The sequence below is a fragment of the Pipistrellus hanaki genome, assembly GCF_964339955.1.
Source record: "Pipistrellus hanaki genome assembly, chromosome: 7".
NCBI classification, from domain to species: domain Eukaryota; kingdom Metazoa; phylum Chordata; class Mammalia; order Chiroptera; family Vespertilionidae; genus Pipistrellus; species Pipistrellus hanaki.
Genome location: NC_140509.1, coordinates 35680643 through 35699695, shown reverse-complemented (window position 1 = coordinate 35699695; position 19053 = coordinate 35680643). Strand labels below are relative to the sequence as shown.

Sequence of the window (19053 nt, the reverse complement as noted above, 5' to 3'; positions counted from 1 at the left end):
TACTTTCTCCTGGACACGGAGATTGAGGTTTTCTGCATAACTGAAGCTCATCCCTTTAGGCACAAACCTATTACTTTATTTTAAACTACTTTTCGTGTAGGGATCTTTCTAAAACGCACCCCTTGTTCCTGCATTGTTCAGCAGAGCGCATCACACCAAAATATGCCAAACCTGATTTCATCTGATCTGGATGAAGAATCACCATTGTGACCCGTTTTTGTGCTTTGATGTGGTGCCACCGACATTCCCGGAGTCCACTTCCGTGTGAAAGCCTGCTGCTACTCTCTACCAAACTGGGCTTTTGGAAGTCTCCACTCCGGCCTTCCGAAGGCAGCTGTCATGTCTCAGGGCTTCCTCCCAGTGGGGCCCACGGCCACTGTGGTCTCTTTATTTACAGTTCTCTGGGGGAGGCTGGGAAGGACAGCCTGTGAGCCTGCAGAACGTAGAACAGCCCATCGTCTCTTAGTGGCCTGTCTGCTTCCTGCTAGGTCTCCAGCCTCTTTTCACCCGGCGGTTCTAGAATTCTGGTATCTGGATAAGAGAAGTAATGCTCAAACCAAGTGATCTCTGACGACAGATTCTTCATGCCACTTACTTAAAAAGCAGTGAAACAAATCATGTCCCTCACAGCCTTCACACTTGCCAAAGCGCACGTCCATCTGCATGACCTGCTCCAGCCCTACTGCTGTGGTCATGAACTCTTGATATAGCTTTATATTCTTGATATAGTAGAAGCTACAGAAACAGCGTTTTTGTTTGTTTGTTTGTTTTCTTTGTTTTTTCACTTTAGTTCGATAAATACTGTATGTGCCAGGTTTTCCAATAGGAACCTTGGAGGAATGAAAAGATGAGTGGAGTAGTCCCTGACCTCAAAGAACGTAGAGCTTATGGTTCCAACAACCTGGGTACAAAATGATTATAACCAAGGGCGGACTGTATTGAGGCCACAGAGAGAAGTCCACCGGCTGAGCCACGAAGGACTAGGGAAGCAGGGTCCTCCCAGTCTGGAGGGCGAGGGAGGTAGGGGGCAGTGTGGGTGCACTTCATTGGGGAATGTTACTGGCATCAGCGTCTAATGAAAGAGGGGACTTTGACTCGTCCCAATGGAGGGGGAACATGTCGAGGCAAAGAAAATGGCATGAGAAGAGGCCCAGAAGGCAGGGAGAAAAAAGCCTGATGCGTTTGCAGAGCAGTCCAAAGGACAGTGAGAGAAAAGGCTGCAAAGAGAGGTCAGAATCGATCACAGAGGGCCCAAAATGTTAGACTAAATATTTGGCCTGGAAGCTATCAGCTCAGGGATCAAGGAGGTTTTTATGAGCTTTCTGACCTAACACACACATGTACTCTTTTAAAAGGATAAGGGTTCCCTCCCCCCTTAATGGAAAAGGAATTCAAAAGGTGAATTACTAATCATCTTGTTCCTATGAAGTATCTCTTGAACCCAGCTCACTAAAATATCCCTGTGGAATGAACTATAGAGCATCCATGTGTCTTCCCCTCACACTACAGTAAACAGCCATGGACAGGGAGTCATCTCCTCTAGAACAAAGGGCAGCATAGATATACAAATCAAGTTCAAGTTCACATCTACCAAAAAAGGAGCAGGGAGAATGAATGACATCTGCTCCAGGTCACAAGCTAATACAAAATATTTTGGCATAAAAGAGGCCTTTTAACTTTCCAGGGGAGCCTATTACTTAAGGGACATGTTCTAAAATCTTAAAACCAGCCACCTCCCAAAATCAAGAGATGCCCTTTTCTGTCTAGCTCTGAATATGACTTTCTTTGCCCTTATCCAAGCAAACACACCTGCCCTTGAGATACTTTTATCACTGTATTCCACCTGACTCTGTGTTGTCCTCTGCTTTCTGTGTTCGTGTACGTCTCCCCCCTCCCCCCGCCCCCCCTCCCTCCCGCAGTCAGATTATGAGTTAGTTGGGGGGGGGAGGGCCAGAGGTAGAGTAAAGCTATTTATTCCTTCTACATGACTGAACACTCGACAATAGAAGGGCCTCAAAAAATATGAGAACTGATTAACTCTATTAATTTTCAAAATATATATCCTTAAAGACTGGATTCTGTGTTACTTATATTGGCATATGTATGGAATAAAAGAAAAAGAGCCGAAGCCGGTTTGGCTCAGTGGTAGAGCATCGGTCTGTGGACTGAGGGGTCCCAGGTTCGATTCCGGTCAGGGGCATGTACGTTGGTTGCGGGCACATCCCCGGTAGGGGGTGTGCAGGAGGCAGCTGGTCAATGTTTCTCTCTCATCGACGTTTCTAGCTCTCTATCTCTCTCTCCCTTCCTCTCTGTAAAAAATTAATAAAATATATATTTAAAAAAAAAAGAAAAAAGAAAAAACCTCAAAGCTAGAAGAGCTCTTAAAAAACAACAAAAACTAAACCACTAAAAGACAGACAATAACAAGTATTGGTAAGGATGTAGATAATCTGGAACCTTCATAATTACTAGTGAAAACATAAATAAAAATTGCTTTGGAAAACAATTTGGCAGTCCCTCACGAAGTTAAATATAGAGTCACCATATGAACCACCAATTCTACCAAGCAAACTGAAAACATATGGTCACACAAAAGCTTGTACACAGCTAATCACAGAAGCATTATTTATAATGGCCCAAAAGTGGAAACAACTCAAATATCCATCAACTTATGAATGAATATGGTATATTCACACAACGGAATACTATTCAGCTTATATAAGGAAATAAAGTGCTGATGCATGCTACATGCATGAGCTTAGACACATTATGCTAAGTGAAAAAAGCTGGATCCAAAGGGCACGAATTGTATGATTCCATTTAAATGAAATGTCCAACATATGCAAATCTACAGAGACAGAAAGTAGTTGCCAGGGGCTAGAGACAGGAAGGAATGGAGAGTGACAGCTAATGGGCTTGGGCCTGAGGTTTCTTTTTGGGGCTGATGAAAGATTCTGGAATTACATTGTGGTGATGGGCGTACAACACAGTGAACCTAAAAGCCACTGAAATATACAATCGAAAAGGGTGAATTCCACGGTATAGGACATTATGTTAACGGGTCAACAACAAAAACAACGTGAAGAAAAACCGGAAGCCCAGAGAAGCTATGTTTCCTGTCCAAAGATATAAAGCCAATTAAATGGCATCACCAGAACCAGACTCCAAGTCTCCCAACTCCCACCGCAGCACTCTAGGCTCACTGTGTGCTGCTCTAGGAGAACCGGGACAAGCAGTGTGAACTTGAACTAGTCATTAAATGGCTCACACCTCATCATAAGAGGAAGATGGAATTAAATGGTCTCTTCATTATCTTCCAGTTTTAAAGCCCTCCGAGTCTCATCATATTGTGTGTACGTTCTCTCTGCAACTACAGATCAGGGCAGGGGTTCTCAACCAGGGTTGATTTTGCTCCCTGGGGGACATTTGAGAACATCTGGAGAAGTGTGGTTTGTTTTGGGAGGCAGGGGTACTACCAGCACCCAGCAGGTAGAGACCTGCGCGCAGCTCAGTGACTACGACTAGGACAACCTCCAGGCAAAGAGCTGTCAATAGCAACCATGGTGATAAGCTGTGGTTTAGGGTGTGATCAACTTCCCCTCCAAGCTGTTCAAGGAAGTTCTGCCCTGGAGCATAATGACCTCAAACAGCAATTCTGAGAGTGGCTGGGAGGCTAGCACCAAGCACACATAGGAAACAGAGACACTCTGTACCCGCCATGATAATAAACTTCCACAGAGAGTGGAATATCCACATGCCCAAAGCAGTCAGGCATGTAACATTGAAGGAATGAAGCCAGCAAACACCTAATTATCATTTAGGACTATTATTTTCTTTCCTTCCAAAACAAAAAATTTCTCTGGCTCCCATTTTTCATGAAATATACATAACCCTCTCAATGCAATCTTAGTTTTCTCACTTTTGATAAGACATAAATGCCAAGAAATAGTTTTTATAATAAGAAAAATTTCACAAGCCCTGTTAACAAATGGCTCAAACTAGGGAAGATGGTGGGGATGGTGGAGAACTGTGGACACCCCAAGGGTACCTGCTTGGATGAAGGGGCCACCACTAATTAGCTCCAGCAGACCCCTTCCCTGATGGAGGGAGGCACTGGGCTTAAGAGATCTTTGGATGATTAGAAAGAATAGAAAATACTGTGGTGTGTGTGTGCGTGTGTGTGTGCGTGTGTGTGTGTGTGTGTGTGTGTGTGTGTGTGTGAGAGAGAGAGAGAGAGAGAGACAGACAGACAGACAGACAGACAGAGAGATCTCCTAGTAGTTAGAATCTTGGCTAAAAAAATAAAAATTAAAACACAGTATTAAGTTAAAAACAAAGGAGTTCTAGCCAGGAACCTTCGATAACCCTAATAAACAATGTCAGTTTCATATCTTCTTATAAATGCATTTAAATAAAACTCAGGTCCCATTGATTACAGGAACTTTTTTCTTTAAATCTTTTTTGTTTTTTGTTGTGGTTTTTTTTTTTTGGGGGGGGGGGTGTTAATCCTCACTTGTGGATATTTTTTCCATTAATTTTTAGAGAGAATGAAAGGGAGGGAAGGATGGGGAGGAGGGAGGGAGGGAGGGAGGGAGGGAGGGAGGGAGAGAGAGAGAGAGAGAGAGAGAGAGAGAGAGAGAGAGAGAGAGAGAGAGGAACATCAATGTGAGAGTGACACATGAATTGGTTGCTTCCCGCAAGCCCCCAGGGCCGGGGATTGAACCTGCAATCCTTCAGGGACATGGCCTTTCTGGTCCTTCTGGAATCTATGACAAGGCAGCTTATTTAAAGTTTCTAAACTTCAGCAGTTTCCTATGAGAGAGAGAGACAGACAGAGAGACAGGAAGAGAGAGAGAAAGGGAGGATATGAATATGAATGGCTATTGTGCCAAATTATTTTGAGAAATAAAAATCACAAACAAAAAAAGCCCTGAGGACTTCCTGCACACGGTGTGAATGGGAGTTGTTAATGAGAGTCAATGCTCTAACCACTAAGCACACCTATCAGGGCTCTTTAATTAAATATATTTTTTAATGTTTTTATTGATTCTTAGAAAGGGGGAGGGAGAGAGAAACATCAGTTGGCTGCCTCCTGCACACTCCCCACCAGGGATGGAGCCCACAACCCAGGCATTTGCCATGACCAGGAATCAAACCAGCAACCTCTTAGTGCATGAATCCACACTCAACCAGTGAGCCACACCAGCAGGGCTAATTACCTCTTAATAGCTCATTTACAATGGAGAATTCACAAAAAACAAGAGAATTATTGCTGGCTTAAATTTAAACGAAAGTCATGGTATTATTAATGGCTGGCGTTTCATTAAACTATAACAACTTTACCAATGAGGATGCTGAGACCCAGAAGTTAAAAGACTTACTTACTCTGCTGGTTAGGGTGCCGGTTACAATTTATATACCCAGGTCTTGGTGTTCCTAAAATCCGCATTTTTCCCACTTACTACCTTGCTTGTATCACAAACATTTATTCTGCTTACTACAATAAGTTTATGAGGCTCTCTCGGTAAATTACATGCGAAGAAGCTGATCTTTGTGATGTGCATGAACAGTGGCTTTGCATACCCCACTCGTGTCTTCCTGTGGGTATTGATACATTATTCCTTTAACACACAGCAGCCGCCTGCACTCCCACAGGCCCTCCTTTCCCACCCTTCAACCATGGGTAGCCCTGCTTCTGGCCTCCCGCTCTCTCGTTCTTGTTCTGAACTCCCACAGGAGGCTGCAGGATGCTGATAACCTTTATCTGCAGGGTAGGAAACGAACTCATCAGCCCATGGAGAACACGTCCCCCAGGAGTGCAGGATCCAAGATGAATAGAATGAGGGCACACACTCCCACCACTACAGTCTGTCCCAGGACATTAAATATCTCTGCCCTTGACCCCATCCCCGGGTTCCAGCCACAGGACTAACCTTTCCTTCTCCCATATCACCCTATTACACCCCCATCCCTTCCTCTACTCCCTCCAGTTCAACACATCAAGTTAGTTCTACTCAACTTTATCACACGAAGCAAGAGAATCATATTTGAAGCAAATCTGGTTCAAGAAGCCCAACAAAATAGTCCACACTTGCTTCAGAAACACTGCTTATTCTAACTTCTCTTTAATCTCCGATTCCTTCCTCTGGGACAGTGGTCAGCAAACTCATCAGTCAACAGAACCAAATATCAACAGTACGATTGAAATGTCTTTTGAGAGCCAAATTTTTTTAATTTAAACTTCTAATGCCACTTCTTCAAAATAGACTAGTCCAGGCCATGGTATTTTGTGGAAGAGCCACACTCAAGGGGCGAAAGAGCTGCGTGTGGCTCGTTTGCTGACCATGGCTCTGGGACATGGCCATTTGGAAATACAGCAATTTCCTATGAGAGAGGGGGGGGGGGGGATATGAATATGAATGGCTACCATGCCAAATTACTTTTGAGAAATAAAAATAACAAACAAAAAAGCCCTGAGTACTTCCTGCACATGGTATGAATGGTAGTTGTTCTGATGATGATGAGGAGGAGGAGGAGGAGGAAGACGATACATTTGCTTTCTATTTCAACCCATATTCTTTATAGCTTTTACCAGTCTCTGCAGAGTGAAGCCATTGCTTTCACATGCCCTGGGGACAGTGTGCCTAGAATGACTTGTTCAGCAGCTGAGTGGGAACCCCTGGGACTATTCCAGAGGGGTCCTGTCCCTCCCCTTTCTTTAGCTTGAGCCCACACACAGTTACCCTAGCCAGCTTTCTGGGTCAGCACGCCCCAGGTTCTCATTGGCCTCTGATTGTAGGCTCCTCTGGTGGGCAAGTGGCGTAATGAAAGAAGTACTGAACACAAAGAAGTACTGAACACAAAAAAATACTGAACAGGGCTTAGAATATGGATTCACTGAGCTGAATGATCCTAGGCACATTAGTTACTTAATCACTCTCTACCTCAATATTCTCACTTATAAAACAGGTACAATAAACTTCAGTTTATAGGGTCATTATACGTTTAAATAACCTGCAGGAAAAGTCCTGTCCCACTGCTGGGCACAGGTAAACACACATTGTTCACCTGAACCTCACCTTTCAGTGCCCGAGGCTCAGCATGGTAGAGAGTCATGTTCTAGAGTCCACCTACTGCCGTGTCTTCCTTTCTCTCCTGTCTCCACCTTCTTTTCCCAGGAAGCCCCCTTTACCTCACTTACCACCACCCACCTGCCCACCTGCCAGCTTTGAAAGCACCCACCTCACATCACAAGGGTCAAGATTCAGCGTTCAGTTTCACAGTCAAGATAACCACTGTCCTTTCTGCGAAGTTTCATCATCATTAAACACGGAAATCCTGGCCCTTCTCCACCATCCTTACCCCAAAATTTGGGGTGAGGTGTTTGGAGAGGATATTACCCATCAATTCAATTTGGTATCTCGTATTTTTCTCAGACTCCAAATAGTCTACATTCAGTTACACAAACCTGAAAGATAGAGTTCAACTACACAGTCTAAGACAGGGCTGGCATAAGCCCCGGTCCTCACTCCTCTGGTGCCGGAGAAGACAGCAACAGTCAATCACACCACTTGTTTCCCAGACAAGGCTCCAAAACCCCTCTCTCAGCTCTCCAGGCAGCCACCACCCCTCAGTCAGAGCTATCATCTGGATTGAAATCGACTTGCCAAGTTTAGGAAGCTTTAAATCAAGCCAGAAGTCTAAAATCATGCCCTATGTACAGCAAAGAATGGTGTCCATTTGCATAGTAGTAAGCAAGTAAGCACTTTGTAGGCAGTGAATACATATGGTTTAGTGACTCATGTACAACATGTTATATACCTATAAACTGTTCAAAAATTACAGTGGTATGTGTGGGGAATTACCTCACATTGTAATGTTTGTTTATTCAAATTTCAGTGGAAAACTTTTTATATTTAAATTTACTAAAAATGCTCCAAAAATTATACCAGCATGCGCACTCAGCTTAGTAAGTAAGTACTATGTACTGTACACAATATTTTGATAAATTAAAGATATTACATGAGCCGAAGCCGGTTTGGCTCAATGGATAGAGCGTCAGCTTGGGGACTGGAAGGTCCCGGGTTCGATTCCGGTCAAGGGCATGTACCTTCGTTGCGGGCATATCCCGGGTAGGGGGTGTGCAGGAGGCAGCTGATGGATGACTCTCTCTCATCGATGATTCTAACTTTCTATCTCTTTCCCTTCCTCTCTGTACAAAATCAATAAAATATATTTAAAAAATAAAAATAAAAAAAATAAAGATATTACATGATCCAAGGTTATAATTTTTAGTTTTAGTCCTGGTATTACTACTATTGCTGATGATACAATAGAAATAATAGATAACATACATTAAGTACTTTAGGACTCTGGTAAATACCTTATGTGGAATACTTTGTTCATTCAAAGCTCATGCCAATCCTACACAGAAGGTACCACACCTATCCCACTTTTAGAAATGAAGAGGCTGAGATTACTTGCCTAATGCCATATCCCTCATCAATGGCAGAGCTAAGATTTGAGCTCAGTCCCTGCCTTACCCATGAGGGAACCCTGCCCATGAATGATAAAAAAAAAAAAAATAAGTCCATAGCTGGGGCAGAAGTAGGCACCTGGGCTGAATATAAACTGACTCCAGATTAAATAACAGCAGATATTCAATCCAAACACCTACTTTGGCTAGGAAATAGTTTATTATACACGGACAGTGCAGCCCTGGCCAATTTGGCTTAGCAGTTTGAATGTCGGCCCATACATGGGAGGGTCACAGGTTCAGTTCTGATCTAGGGCAGTGCTCAGCAAGTGCGGTTCGTGAACCACATGAGACTCTTTGGCCTCTTGAGTTTTTAGCAAAGGCCCGCTTACGAGTACCCTAATCCAGTTATATAGTTAACGTTTAAAAAACTTGGCTCTCAAAAGTAATTTCAATCGTTGTACTGTTGATATTTGGCTCTGTTGATTAGCAAATTCATCAGTCAAATTCATCAGAGCCAAATATCAATAGTCCAATTATTGAAATTTCTTTTGAGAGCCAAATTTTTTAAATTTAAACTTCTTCTAACGGCACTTCTTCAAAATAGACTAGCCCAGGCCGTGGTTTTTTGTGGAAGAGCCACACTCAAGAGGCCAAAGAACCCCATGTGGCTCTCGAGCCGTAGTTTGCCGACCACGGGTCTAGGGCATGTACTTAGGTTGCAGGTTAGATCCCTACCCTGGTTAGGGCTTATGCAGGAAGCAACCAATTGATGTGTCACTCACACATCGATGTTTTTCTCTCCCTCCTTTTCTTCCTCACTCCCACTCTCTAAAAAGCAATGGAAAAAAATATCCTCAGATGAGGATTTAAAAAAAAAATTATAAAAGACAGTGCAACCCAAAACTCTTATCAATGGGGGATTCCAGGCTTAGAGAAATGGCCAATTTCCCATTCAAATGACTATAATTACCAACACAGAAAACCAGTCAACTTCAATCCACACAGGAATGTCATGAATGAAGAACACTACACTCCCACTCCTTATGCAACTCACAGAAGGAAAACCAATTACTCAGAAGTAATTGAGTTACTGTGTTTGTTGTTACTTTGGGGTTTTTGCGTTGCTTTCTTTTGATTATAATAGTGGATTGGTGCACATCCACAGCTGCTTACTTCAATTCTATTTGCATTTACGAAATATCTCAACTGACTTGTCAAGCAAGTCACCTAACTGGGTCTCTCTTACCCTCAACCCTCCACTCCCAAAGCCACTAGATTGACGACGTCAAAAAGCCATCTCCTGACCTGGGCCATTACCAGTATGAAATGGAAAACGCATCTTGAAATACTGAGAACCCTCTGCCTTCAGTCCCAGCCAGTGTTCCATGTCCGGCTTCTGGAGCTCTGAAGCCATGTTGGCAGAGAGCCCACAGAGGTCCCACAGCAAGGGAGACACTCCCTGATGTGCAAACACCCTACTTTCCCACTTCCTGGGTCAGTTCCAGGAAACCCCCTTTGGGGTTCTGCCAGATACGGAGCCAGCCCGAAGGATTCAGGTCCCCTCAGCAATAAATAAGCTGCCAATGGCAACCGAGGGGCAGATCCGGGGGACCAACCACACTGTCCTGGAGTTTGCCAAGGGCTGCACCAGCCTAAAAGTACTGGTTTGTAGGTTGAGGGGGACCCAGTCTGCCAGCAGCTAGTTCAGCTTTCGCTCTTACAGCAAAGCTGTCATGCGTCCAAAAGGGAAACATTTAATTAAGTGCTTTTCCTAGGTTTGATTTCTTTTCTAGAGTTTAGGGAAGAAACAATCAAACATAAAAGAAATAACAACACTAACTTGAAATTACCACAGTCCAGTTCCGGAGTAATTAGCCAGTAATTAGCAGATAAACGCAGATAAGCCCAAGAAGAAGACAGAAGGGAAATGGTGCTGCCTTAAATTAGACTGGCAAGTTGTACGTGGCTGGTATAGGCTACCAATCTCCCACTCTTCTTCCCAACCCCACTTCTCCCCGCCACCCAACCACCCCCCAAAATTAGGCAATAGTACATACTTATCACTACTGAGCTAAAAAACCATTCAACAGCCGAAACCGGTTTGGCTCAGTGGTAGAGCATCGGCCTGCGGACTGAAAGGTCCCAGGTTTGATTCCAGTCAAGGGCATGTATCTTGGCTGCGGGCATGGAGCACATCCCCGGTAGGGGGTGTGCAAGAGGCAGCTGGTTGATGTTTCTCTCTCATCGACATTTCTAGCTCTCTATCTCTCTCCCTCCCTCTCTGTAAAAAAATCAATAAAATATATTTTTTTAAAAACCAAACACTCAACAGCAAGGTTCAAGGACATGTTTCTAATCCACATCTATAAAGAGGACCCCAAAAGATAATTGTACATAATCAGAAGTGAAAAATTTCCCTCAAATATTAATAAGCATTTGCCATTTCACAGAAAAAGAATCACTAAATTTCTAATTTGGAAAGCTAAGGTCCTTTTTTGCATAATGAATAAGTAGTATAACAAAAAATTAATCAGAAAAATAATGAGTACAGGAATGGCATTTAATTCAGAACAAGTTAATTTCTACTAACTTTACATTTATAGTCATACAGATTAGAGCGATTCCGAGTGAAAAATTGCTAAAATCTGAAAGGGTCTTTGAGTTTAGAGATCAGAGAGTAACTATTTAATAAGTGGGCATTTAACAGCTTAACTAATAATTTTTTATTCTATTTTTAAAATTTGCATTCCAAAATAAAGTATTTTAAACTTTCATATATAATGAACAGTATATCATGCTATTTTTTAATTTTTAAAACTGAATATTCACTAAGACTAGACTTTTTCTAACTCATCACACAATTCTAACTTTGCTGGGGGGGGGGGGAACACACAATTTACTTCTGAAGTTTTTATAAATTAAACATGAAAAAAAATCTAAAGAAATATTTTTTTTGGAGTTAGTACCGCTGCTTTCTACTGCACTGTTGAGGTTCGCGCCCCCCCCCCCCCATCCATTTGTACACCATTTGTACATCTATAGACGAAAGTGGCAGACCTTTTTTAATTAAATTAAAAATATTGTGGCAGTTAACTGGCTATAGTTGTTTTCCTTTTCTATTCTTGATTAAAATTTTTTGAAAAACAGAAAGAAAAAAAAACCCACAAAACTCAAGTAGTCTTACATGTTTGAAATGTGGAAACCACCTTAATATTTGCCAAATTTTCATTTCCTCAAATAGATAGAAATGTTCATTGCAAGTATCCTAAAACAAATTGGCAAAAAAAAAGCCCCTGATTTCATAAAGGAATCCATGACCTTGATTATATTTATATTTACAAGTTTGAAATATTATAGAATGAAAAATATCAAATTGGGGGAATATTGGAATGAACTAGAATGACTGAGGTGAGGTGTTCACTTGGAATATTGAGAAATCTCCCTTCCCAGCAACAGACCTTATACATTGACTACAATGCCATATTATTATATAGCCAACCACTGCCTTTAAGATCCAAGAAATCTGCTCAAAAATCTCCCCAATTAAAGGGGGAAATTCCACCAATTAGTCTATTTCAACCCTCATATGACATACTGATATGGTCTGATTGTGTCCCCAAACAATGTTGAAGTCCTAGCCATGATGAATGTGGCTTTATTGGAAACGGGGCCTTTGCAGACACCACGTTAAGATGAGGTCATTAGAGTGGGCTCTATTGATATGACTGTGTCCTTACAGTACAAAGGGGGAATTTGGACAGAGACAGGCAGGCACACAAGTACGCCATGTGAACATGGAAGCAGATAGCATGGTGATACATCTACCTGCTGAGGAAACCCAAAGACAGCCAGCAAACCACCAAAAGACAGGAACAAGAGTCTCTCGTACAGCTCTCAGGAAGAGGCAACCCGGCCAACACTGTGGCCTTGACTTCTAGCTTCCAGAACTGTGACACAGGTTTCTGTTGTTTAAGCCCCCCATCTATTTTGTTAATTTACCCCAGGAAACTGAAGTAGCCCTAAGAAACTAATACACATGCTTTCCCAGCTTGACCTGCTCTTAAAATCCCCTCCTTTTCCTTGAATCTCAACGTATTTCTGCTTCTGATCATTTCGTGCCCACCTCGTCTTGAACTTGACTCCACATCTTCCCCTGCCAATGCCCTCGGGTACCACTGACATTTTGTAGGGGGCAGTTCTTATGGGGGGCTGTCCGTCATACTGTAGGATATCGAGTATCCCTAGTGCTTTCATTCACCCTGTGTCCACAGCAGAGAAGTTCTGCTCTAGAAGCTTTGGAGCCACTTGCCCACCCGAGTTTGATTCAGGGTCCCACCTTTTACTGTATGTGATCGTATCAGGTCAGTTAATTTTCAGCTTCTTCAACTGTATCATGGGAATAGATAACTACCTTGCTGTATGACTCGGAAGATCAATGAGTTAAAGATGCAAATGAGCTCAGGCTTACTTACCCTTACGAACTCCTTCCGGCATTAGAATCACCTAGGAATTCATGCCCAATCTGTTCTACACAGTCACATCCTGATTTTCACTTGCCTTGGAACTCCTTTCAATGGCTTCCTCAGAAGAAGGAAGCTTCACTGAATACATTCTGTGGAGATGCTTTACTGATCACTGATGTTTACAATAGTTACAAGTCATGGGGAGCTGTTAGGTATGCCTTCCACAGTGGCAAAGAACAAGACAACTACTCTGAGTACAGTTTCTGTGTGTTCTCCCACCACTCTCACCTCTCCTTGAAAACATAGATGCAGGCCTGGGCAAAGCTCCAGTTTTCTGACATTGCTTTCAATTTCTCTGTAGCTTTTGCTCTCGGTAAAGGTTCCTTTCCAACTTCCAGAGACACAATGTGGTCTAGCTCATTTCATCCTGCCCCCAGGCAGTGAATCCCTCTTTCTCCTTGATTAAATGGTTTGCGTCCCAAGTCAGCATTGATTTGTGCCACTAGGGCACAGTTTAAACCTGTTCTCCTGACCATCACATACACACCTAGCGCCTAACACAGAGCCTGGGATTTAGCAGGTTTTCAGTGATGGATGAATGCAAGACTCAATCCATGCATGCATGAATGCATCGCTGAATGAACACACATATGAGTATATTCGGGAATCAGGAGACCTGGCTTCCATTTACCGTTCAGCTCTGCATTAAGTGACATAAATGACCTCAGGGCAAGCCACTAAATCTCTATGCCCAAATGTCCATCCTTGTGAAATTAGGTGGGTGGACTTCACTAAAAATCTCTTTATGTTTTCTTCCAACTCTAACTGAGCCCATGAACCCCCCCCCCCCCCCCCCCCACATTTTGTTTTGTTTTTTCCTTAGAGAGAAAGGGAGAGGGAAAAGAGAAACATCAAAATAAGAGGCTGCCTTCTGTATGCCCCCTACTGGGAAGGAACCCGAAACTCAGGCACGTGCTATGACCCCGATAGGGAATAGAACCCACACACAATCTTTTGGTACGGGGGACAAGACGCTCCCTCAATTGAACCACACTGACCAGGGCGAGCCCCTGGACTTTACCGAGGGTTACAAGACTGGATTTCTTTTGTGAGAAATTTTAGTCAATGCAAGGGGGCAGGGGTGTTTTTCTGAAATCACATACCAGGGTCTCTCTCTGTCAGAGAGTACCTCATTCCCTGGTGACAAAAAGCTCCAGAGAGCATGCAAGCTGCAGATACTGAAGACATCTCTGAGACACTGAGTCTACGGAGTTTGTGTGTTATTATGGGCTTCTTTCAAAAACTTAGAGTCTACTGTCTCCTCAAAAGGGGCCCAAGGGGACCTCTGCTGACTGCTGTCTCTCACCCAAAGCTCCCCCGTTTCCAGGATGAACAAGGTGGGCTTATGCGCCATCTCCCAGGCTCCAAATCTAACTCAATCCCTCTCCCTGCCATCTGCCTGAGGCTCCCACATGCATATTTCATGATTTCTGGCACATTTCCTCCTTATCTGACATCCTGCAATGCATCCCTCTGCTGCCTATATTATTTCTATCTCTGGTAAGAATGTTCTTGAAAGAGGCATGTGTCCTTGGGCTGTACTTGATTAAGGACAGTTTCACCTTTCCTATCTTATCTCCCCACCTGGTCCCCATGTGAATTCCTTGAGGACAGAGACCACACCCTTTATTCTCCTCTAGTTCCCCACAAGACCAAAGCAGCAAACACTTAGAAAATACTTATTGAATGAATGAAATGAATTAATGAATGAATGAATGAAATAATTAACTGATTTCAATGCTTTTAAATTAGAAATTCCTATTAATATATTTCCTGCATAAAGATACTAAGACCTCCCCTTTTAAGTATACAACCAGGATAAGCCTAGGAAAATATAGTATTTTCCTAGGACTGAAATAAAATGTCCTTCACTACAATATGAATGACAGCAACCTTATCAGCTACAAAGAAATCTGGTTTTTCAGGTATCCATACCATAATAAAGTGTCATCATTTTTATTTCCTAGTAAAAGCTGATCTTACCTGGAGCTGGGAAGGGTAAAGGGGCTATATCAGTCTTTTGCATTAATTATTCCAACTACCACTGTTAAGTGTTGAAAGCCAGAGAGTTCAGGGAAATCAGAATAAGATGAGCATTTACTCTAAATAGAAAGTTTGAATCTACTGTTGACTGGGGCAGAGCATCTTTTTAGAAATTCCTGGGACTTACTTAGCTAAGTTTAATTCTAGTCACATTCTTCCCTCGAGGTTTAATAAACATCAGCTAAATTCAAACTGACTCGGGAATCAAATTATCTGTTCTTCCATGCACTTGCTGCTGCTCACCAATGGACATCAAATAAAACCGTGCCAATGGTCAACACACCACTGCTGGAGGGAAAACATGGCAGCGATGGCTTCAAAGCTTCATATTGCTCAATGCTATAAGCCCCATCCGCCTCCCCAGCCCAACTAACTGATTTCAATACTTTTAAATTAGAAATTCTTATTACTACATTTCCTGCATGACATTGTTTAAATTGACTTAAACAACTTCATTATCTCTTGGACATCATCATATATATATATATATATATATATATATATATATGTATATATATATATGTGTGTGTGTGTGTGTGTATACATTATTGATTTTTTACAGAGAGGAAGGGAGAGGGATAGAGACCTAGAAACATTGATGAGAGAGAAACATCAACCAGCTGCCTCTTGCACACCCCTTACCGGGGATGTGCCCGCAACCAATGTACATGCCCTTGACCGGAATCGAACCCGGGACCTTTCAGTCCACAGGCCGATGCTCTATCCACTGAGCCAAACCGGTTTCAGCCATCATCATTCTTGTACATAAAGTTATCATTGCCAAAAGCATCAATATCATGTTACAGAAAAACTGTGTATTGATATAGGAGATAGTACAGTTGGAGAGACTTGATGACTGAGGATTAACTGAGACTTGAAAAAATGGGGTCCACCAAGTGGATAATTAATGTGGGCTGTACATATGTGATCACAGAGCATGTCTTCCAGCTCAAATCAAACCGTGTAAAGACACATACTACCAGGTGGGTGGTGAGAGGACCTGAGACATCACAGTAAAACACCAAAGGAAAAATAATATGTATATTGCTAAAATAAAAGAAGCTGTTGCCAGGGTTTATCCACATTTACCCAATTGTGAAGTCAAAGCATTATAAAGCTAGAGTGTAATTCTGGGCTATCCATCACACAATTCTTCATTCTACAGAGGCCAACTCAGGCAGGATGGTCACCTTATCCAAGCTTATACTACTAGTCAGAGACGGCATTGAAACGTAGGTCTCTTGCTCTGGCCAGTTTAGCTGAGTTGGTTGGACCACTGTCCCATACACCAACAGCAAAAGGTTGCAGGTTCGATTCCAGATCAGAGCACATACCTAGGTTGTGATTGTATGGGAGCGGGCAACCCATCCATGCTTCACTCTCTCTCCCCTGCCCCCATCCCCTCTCTCTAAAATCAACAAACATGTCTTGGAGTGAGAATTTAAAAACAAAAATAAAACACTTGGGTCTCTCAAGTCTAGTGTCATGAGCAAAGCACAGAACATTAAATTGAAAAATTAAAAAGGCACATAGCAGGCAGGAAATAAATATTTGTTAATGGAATTGATATGGGGTTCCAGAACTAACGTGGCAAACTATCTACTAATAGGATAAGCCAAGTAATTGCCTCAAGTTTTACCTATGACTTGTTCAATATAGCCTAGACCTCTTAATACTAAAAGCATCCCTGGTGCAATAAAAAAAAAAAAAAAATGGTAATAGAACAATTATTGAAGCAGGCAAGTTGGTGGTGAAACAAAGACTTTGTTGCATTCTTATGAAGGAGTGCATTTGAAAAAAAAAAAAAAATCTATCCACAAACCAGTATGGGTTTCCAAACACATGAAAGTGTAGCATCAGTGGAGAAGTCTATAAAAAGGCAGGTATGACTAAGCAGCCACAAATAATTATAAACCCAAAAAACTATCAGGAGTCTGGGGACCACAGCATGCCTGCATATAAAGATAAGTTGGCATTTCCCATCCATTGTTCCTACAGCAAAAGGGAGTTCTTTTTATACTGCAGTGTTGATTTCCTCTTAATAAAAAGCCTCAGTTGCTTTCTAAGGATTTGCAAACAACATTCTATTCCGCCCTCCATCCCACCTGTTTCAGAAACAAATTTTGGGATAATTGAGCCGAGTTGCTGGAAAGTCAACTGGCCAGATCAAAGTGTAAGCAATCAAATACTACACTTTTTCATGTATTTATGGGTGTATTACATATCTCACCAAAAAGCCTCTTACACCTGTCGTTTAATCTTAGCTAAGAAAACCAAGTCTTAATCGTGTAGAACATATCGCCACATGTCTTACTCAGGTGGGGGGCTATCAAGTACACTACTGAATTTTCCTTAAAATCTGACATCTGGCGCTTTACCTTCTCTTCCTAAAAAAAATGTTTTCCTTAAACTATTCAAGAATATCAACCAAACAAAATAACTTACAGTAACTAAAGAGACCACCACTTACACATCCCCAAGGTGAAACTGACAACAGCATTGGGGGATTAGGGAGGGGGGAGGAGGAGAGAGAATCCAAACACACATTTACATAAAGCTGTAACAATACTCACAGTACAAAAATTCCTAGTGCAACAGGAAAAACCTGGTTTACCATTCTCTTTGCGCAGGTCTACAACTAAAGCAATGTACAGTACTTGGCAGGGAAGGGTGGGTGGGTAGCGAGCAATCCCCTCTTCCACTTGTTTCATTCATGAGCCAGGTTAGCAAACTCCACAAGCCGGGAAAGCTCCCGCACAAAACTTAACCAGGCTGCAAGTCCCACATCGGGAGTCATCGGCACCCAAGGAAGTAGGACCCGGGGGCCCCCCACCTTACCTTGGCTCCCGCCCTTTCCATTGTCCCAGGGTGTGAGTGGTCACCTGGCGGGGGGCGCGCCCGGACGTCCGCGCGCCCAGACCCGCAAGGGCGAGCGCCGCGCTCCTCCCGCAGGACGCGCCCCCGGCGCCCGGGCCCCGGCTCCCGGGCTCCCCGGCTCCCCGGACCCCGGCCCGCCCCGGTGCCCGCCGTGCTCACCGCCACGAAGCCAGAGGAGGAGGCGATGAACACACGGATGACCATCCTCTCGCCGCGGCGCCGGGACGCACCGTCCGCCCCCCGTGGACTCTGGGCTGGTGCGGACGCGGGGGCAGAACTCTGCGGAGAAGCGCGGCTCCACCACCGGTCCGAAGGCTTCCTCCGGGTAGGACCGCAGGGATCTAGGTCCCTCCCTCCTGGTCTGCAGATAAAAAAGCTCAGCGCCTCCCCGCCTCCTGCCCAGGCTGGGAGCAAGGGGAGGAGAGGAGGAGGAGGGAGGCCGGCGCGGGGCATGCTGGGAGTTGTAGTTCCCGCCTCCCCGGGGTGACGGTGGACGGAGCTCCTTCAGGTGGCCTCCTGGTTGCGCTGTCAGTGCCTTAGGCGTGCCCGTGGCTGCAGAAGGGAGAGCCCGTGGCAGGGAAGAGACGAAGACAGGGGTGGCGAGGATGCCAGGGAGACGAGGAAACATGAAACGAGGCAAAAGGGCTTGGTCCAAAGTCCAAGTTGGGTTGTGGTTGACTGGTTTGCAGCAAACCCACCCAGGTTCATGTGCGTGGGGCGAGCCCCAGGGACCTCCGCGCCGGGGGTTGTGGTTGGGGTGTGTGTGTGTGTGTGTGTGTGTGTGTGTGTGTGTGTGTGTGTGTGTGTAGGGGCTTGGCGGGAGTGCACGGGGCTCGGCGCGCCTCTGTTTTCCTAGTCACTCTGGAGACTGCGGAAAGACGATTCCTTTAGATAAATAGGAGGTTTTCTTTTTTAATGCAGACACTGAAAATTAGAAACCCAGGGGAGAGCACAACCGATATTCTATTTTTCCTAGCAAAACTGTAATTGTAGTAGAGAAAAAAAAATAAATACCAAGCGAAATCAGAATCCTTCTATCAACATTGGGAATCTGGACCCCACCCGCCCCACCCCCTGCCTTACACAATGGCTTTGCCTCTGTCCACCTAATATTTACAGCGGAGCCAAATC

At 43.7% G+C, this 19053-nt stretch overlaps 1 protein-coding gene across 1 annotated transcript in view; it reads right to left on the bottom strand.

The window, feature by feature from the left end:
• SH3BGRL2 (SH3 domain binding glutamate rich protein like 2) overlaps window positions 1-18324 on the bottom strand; it is a 59567-nt gene extending 41243 nt beyond the window's left edge. Inside the window, exon 1 of the mRNA XM_084889497.1 lies at window positions 18082-18324. Coding sequence (XP_084745623.1) covers window positions 18082-18126 — 45 coding nt within the window. The 5' untranslated portion in view covers window positions 18127-18324. The remainder of the gene's footprint in view (window positions 1-18081) is intronic.
• Between the last annotated feature and the right edge of the window lie 729 nt (window positions 18325-19053).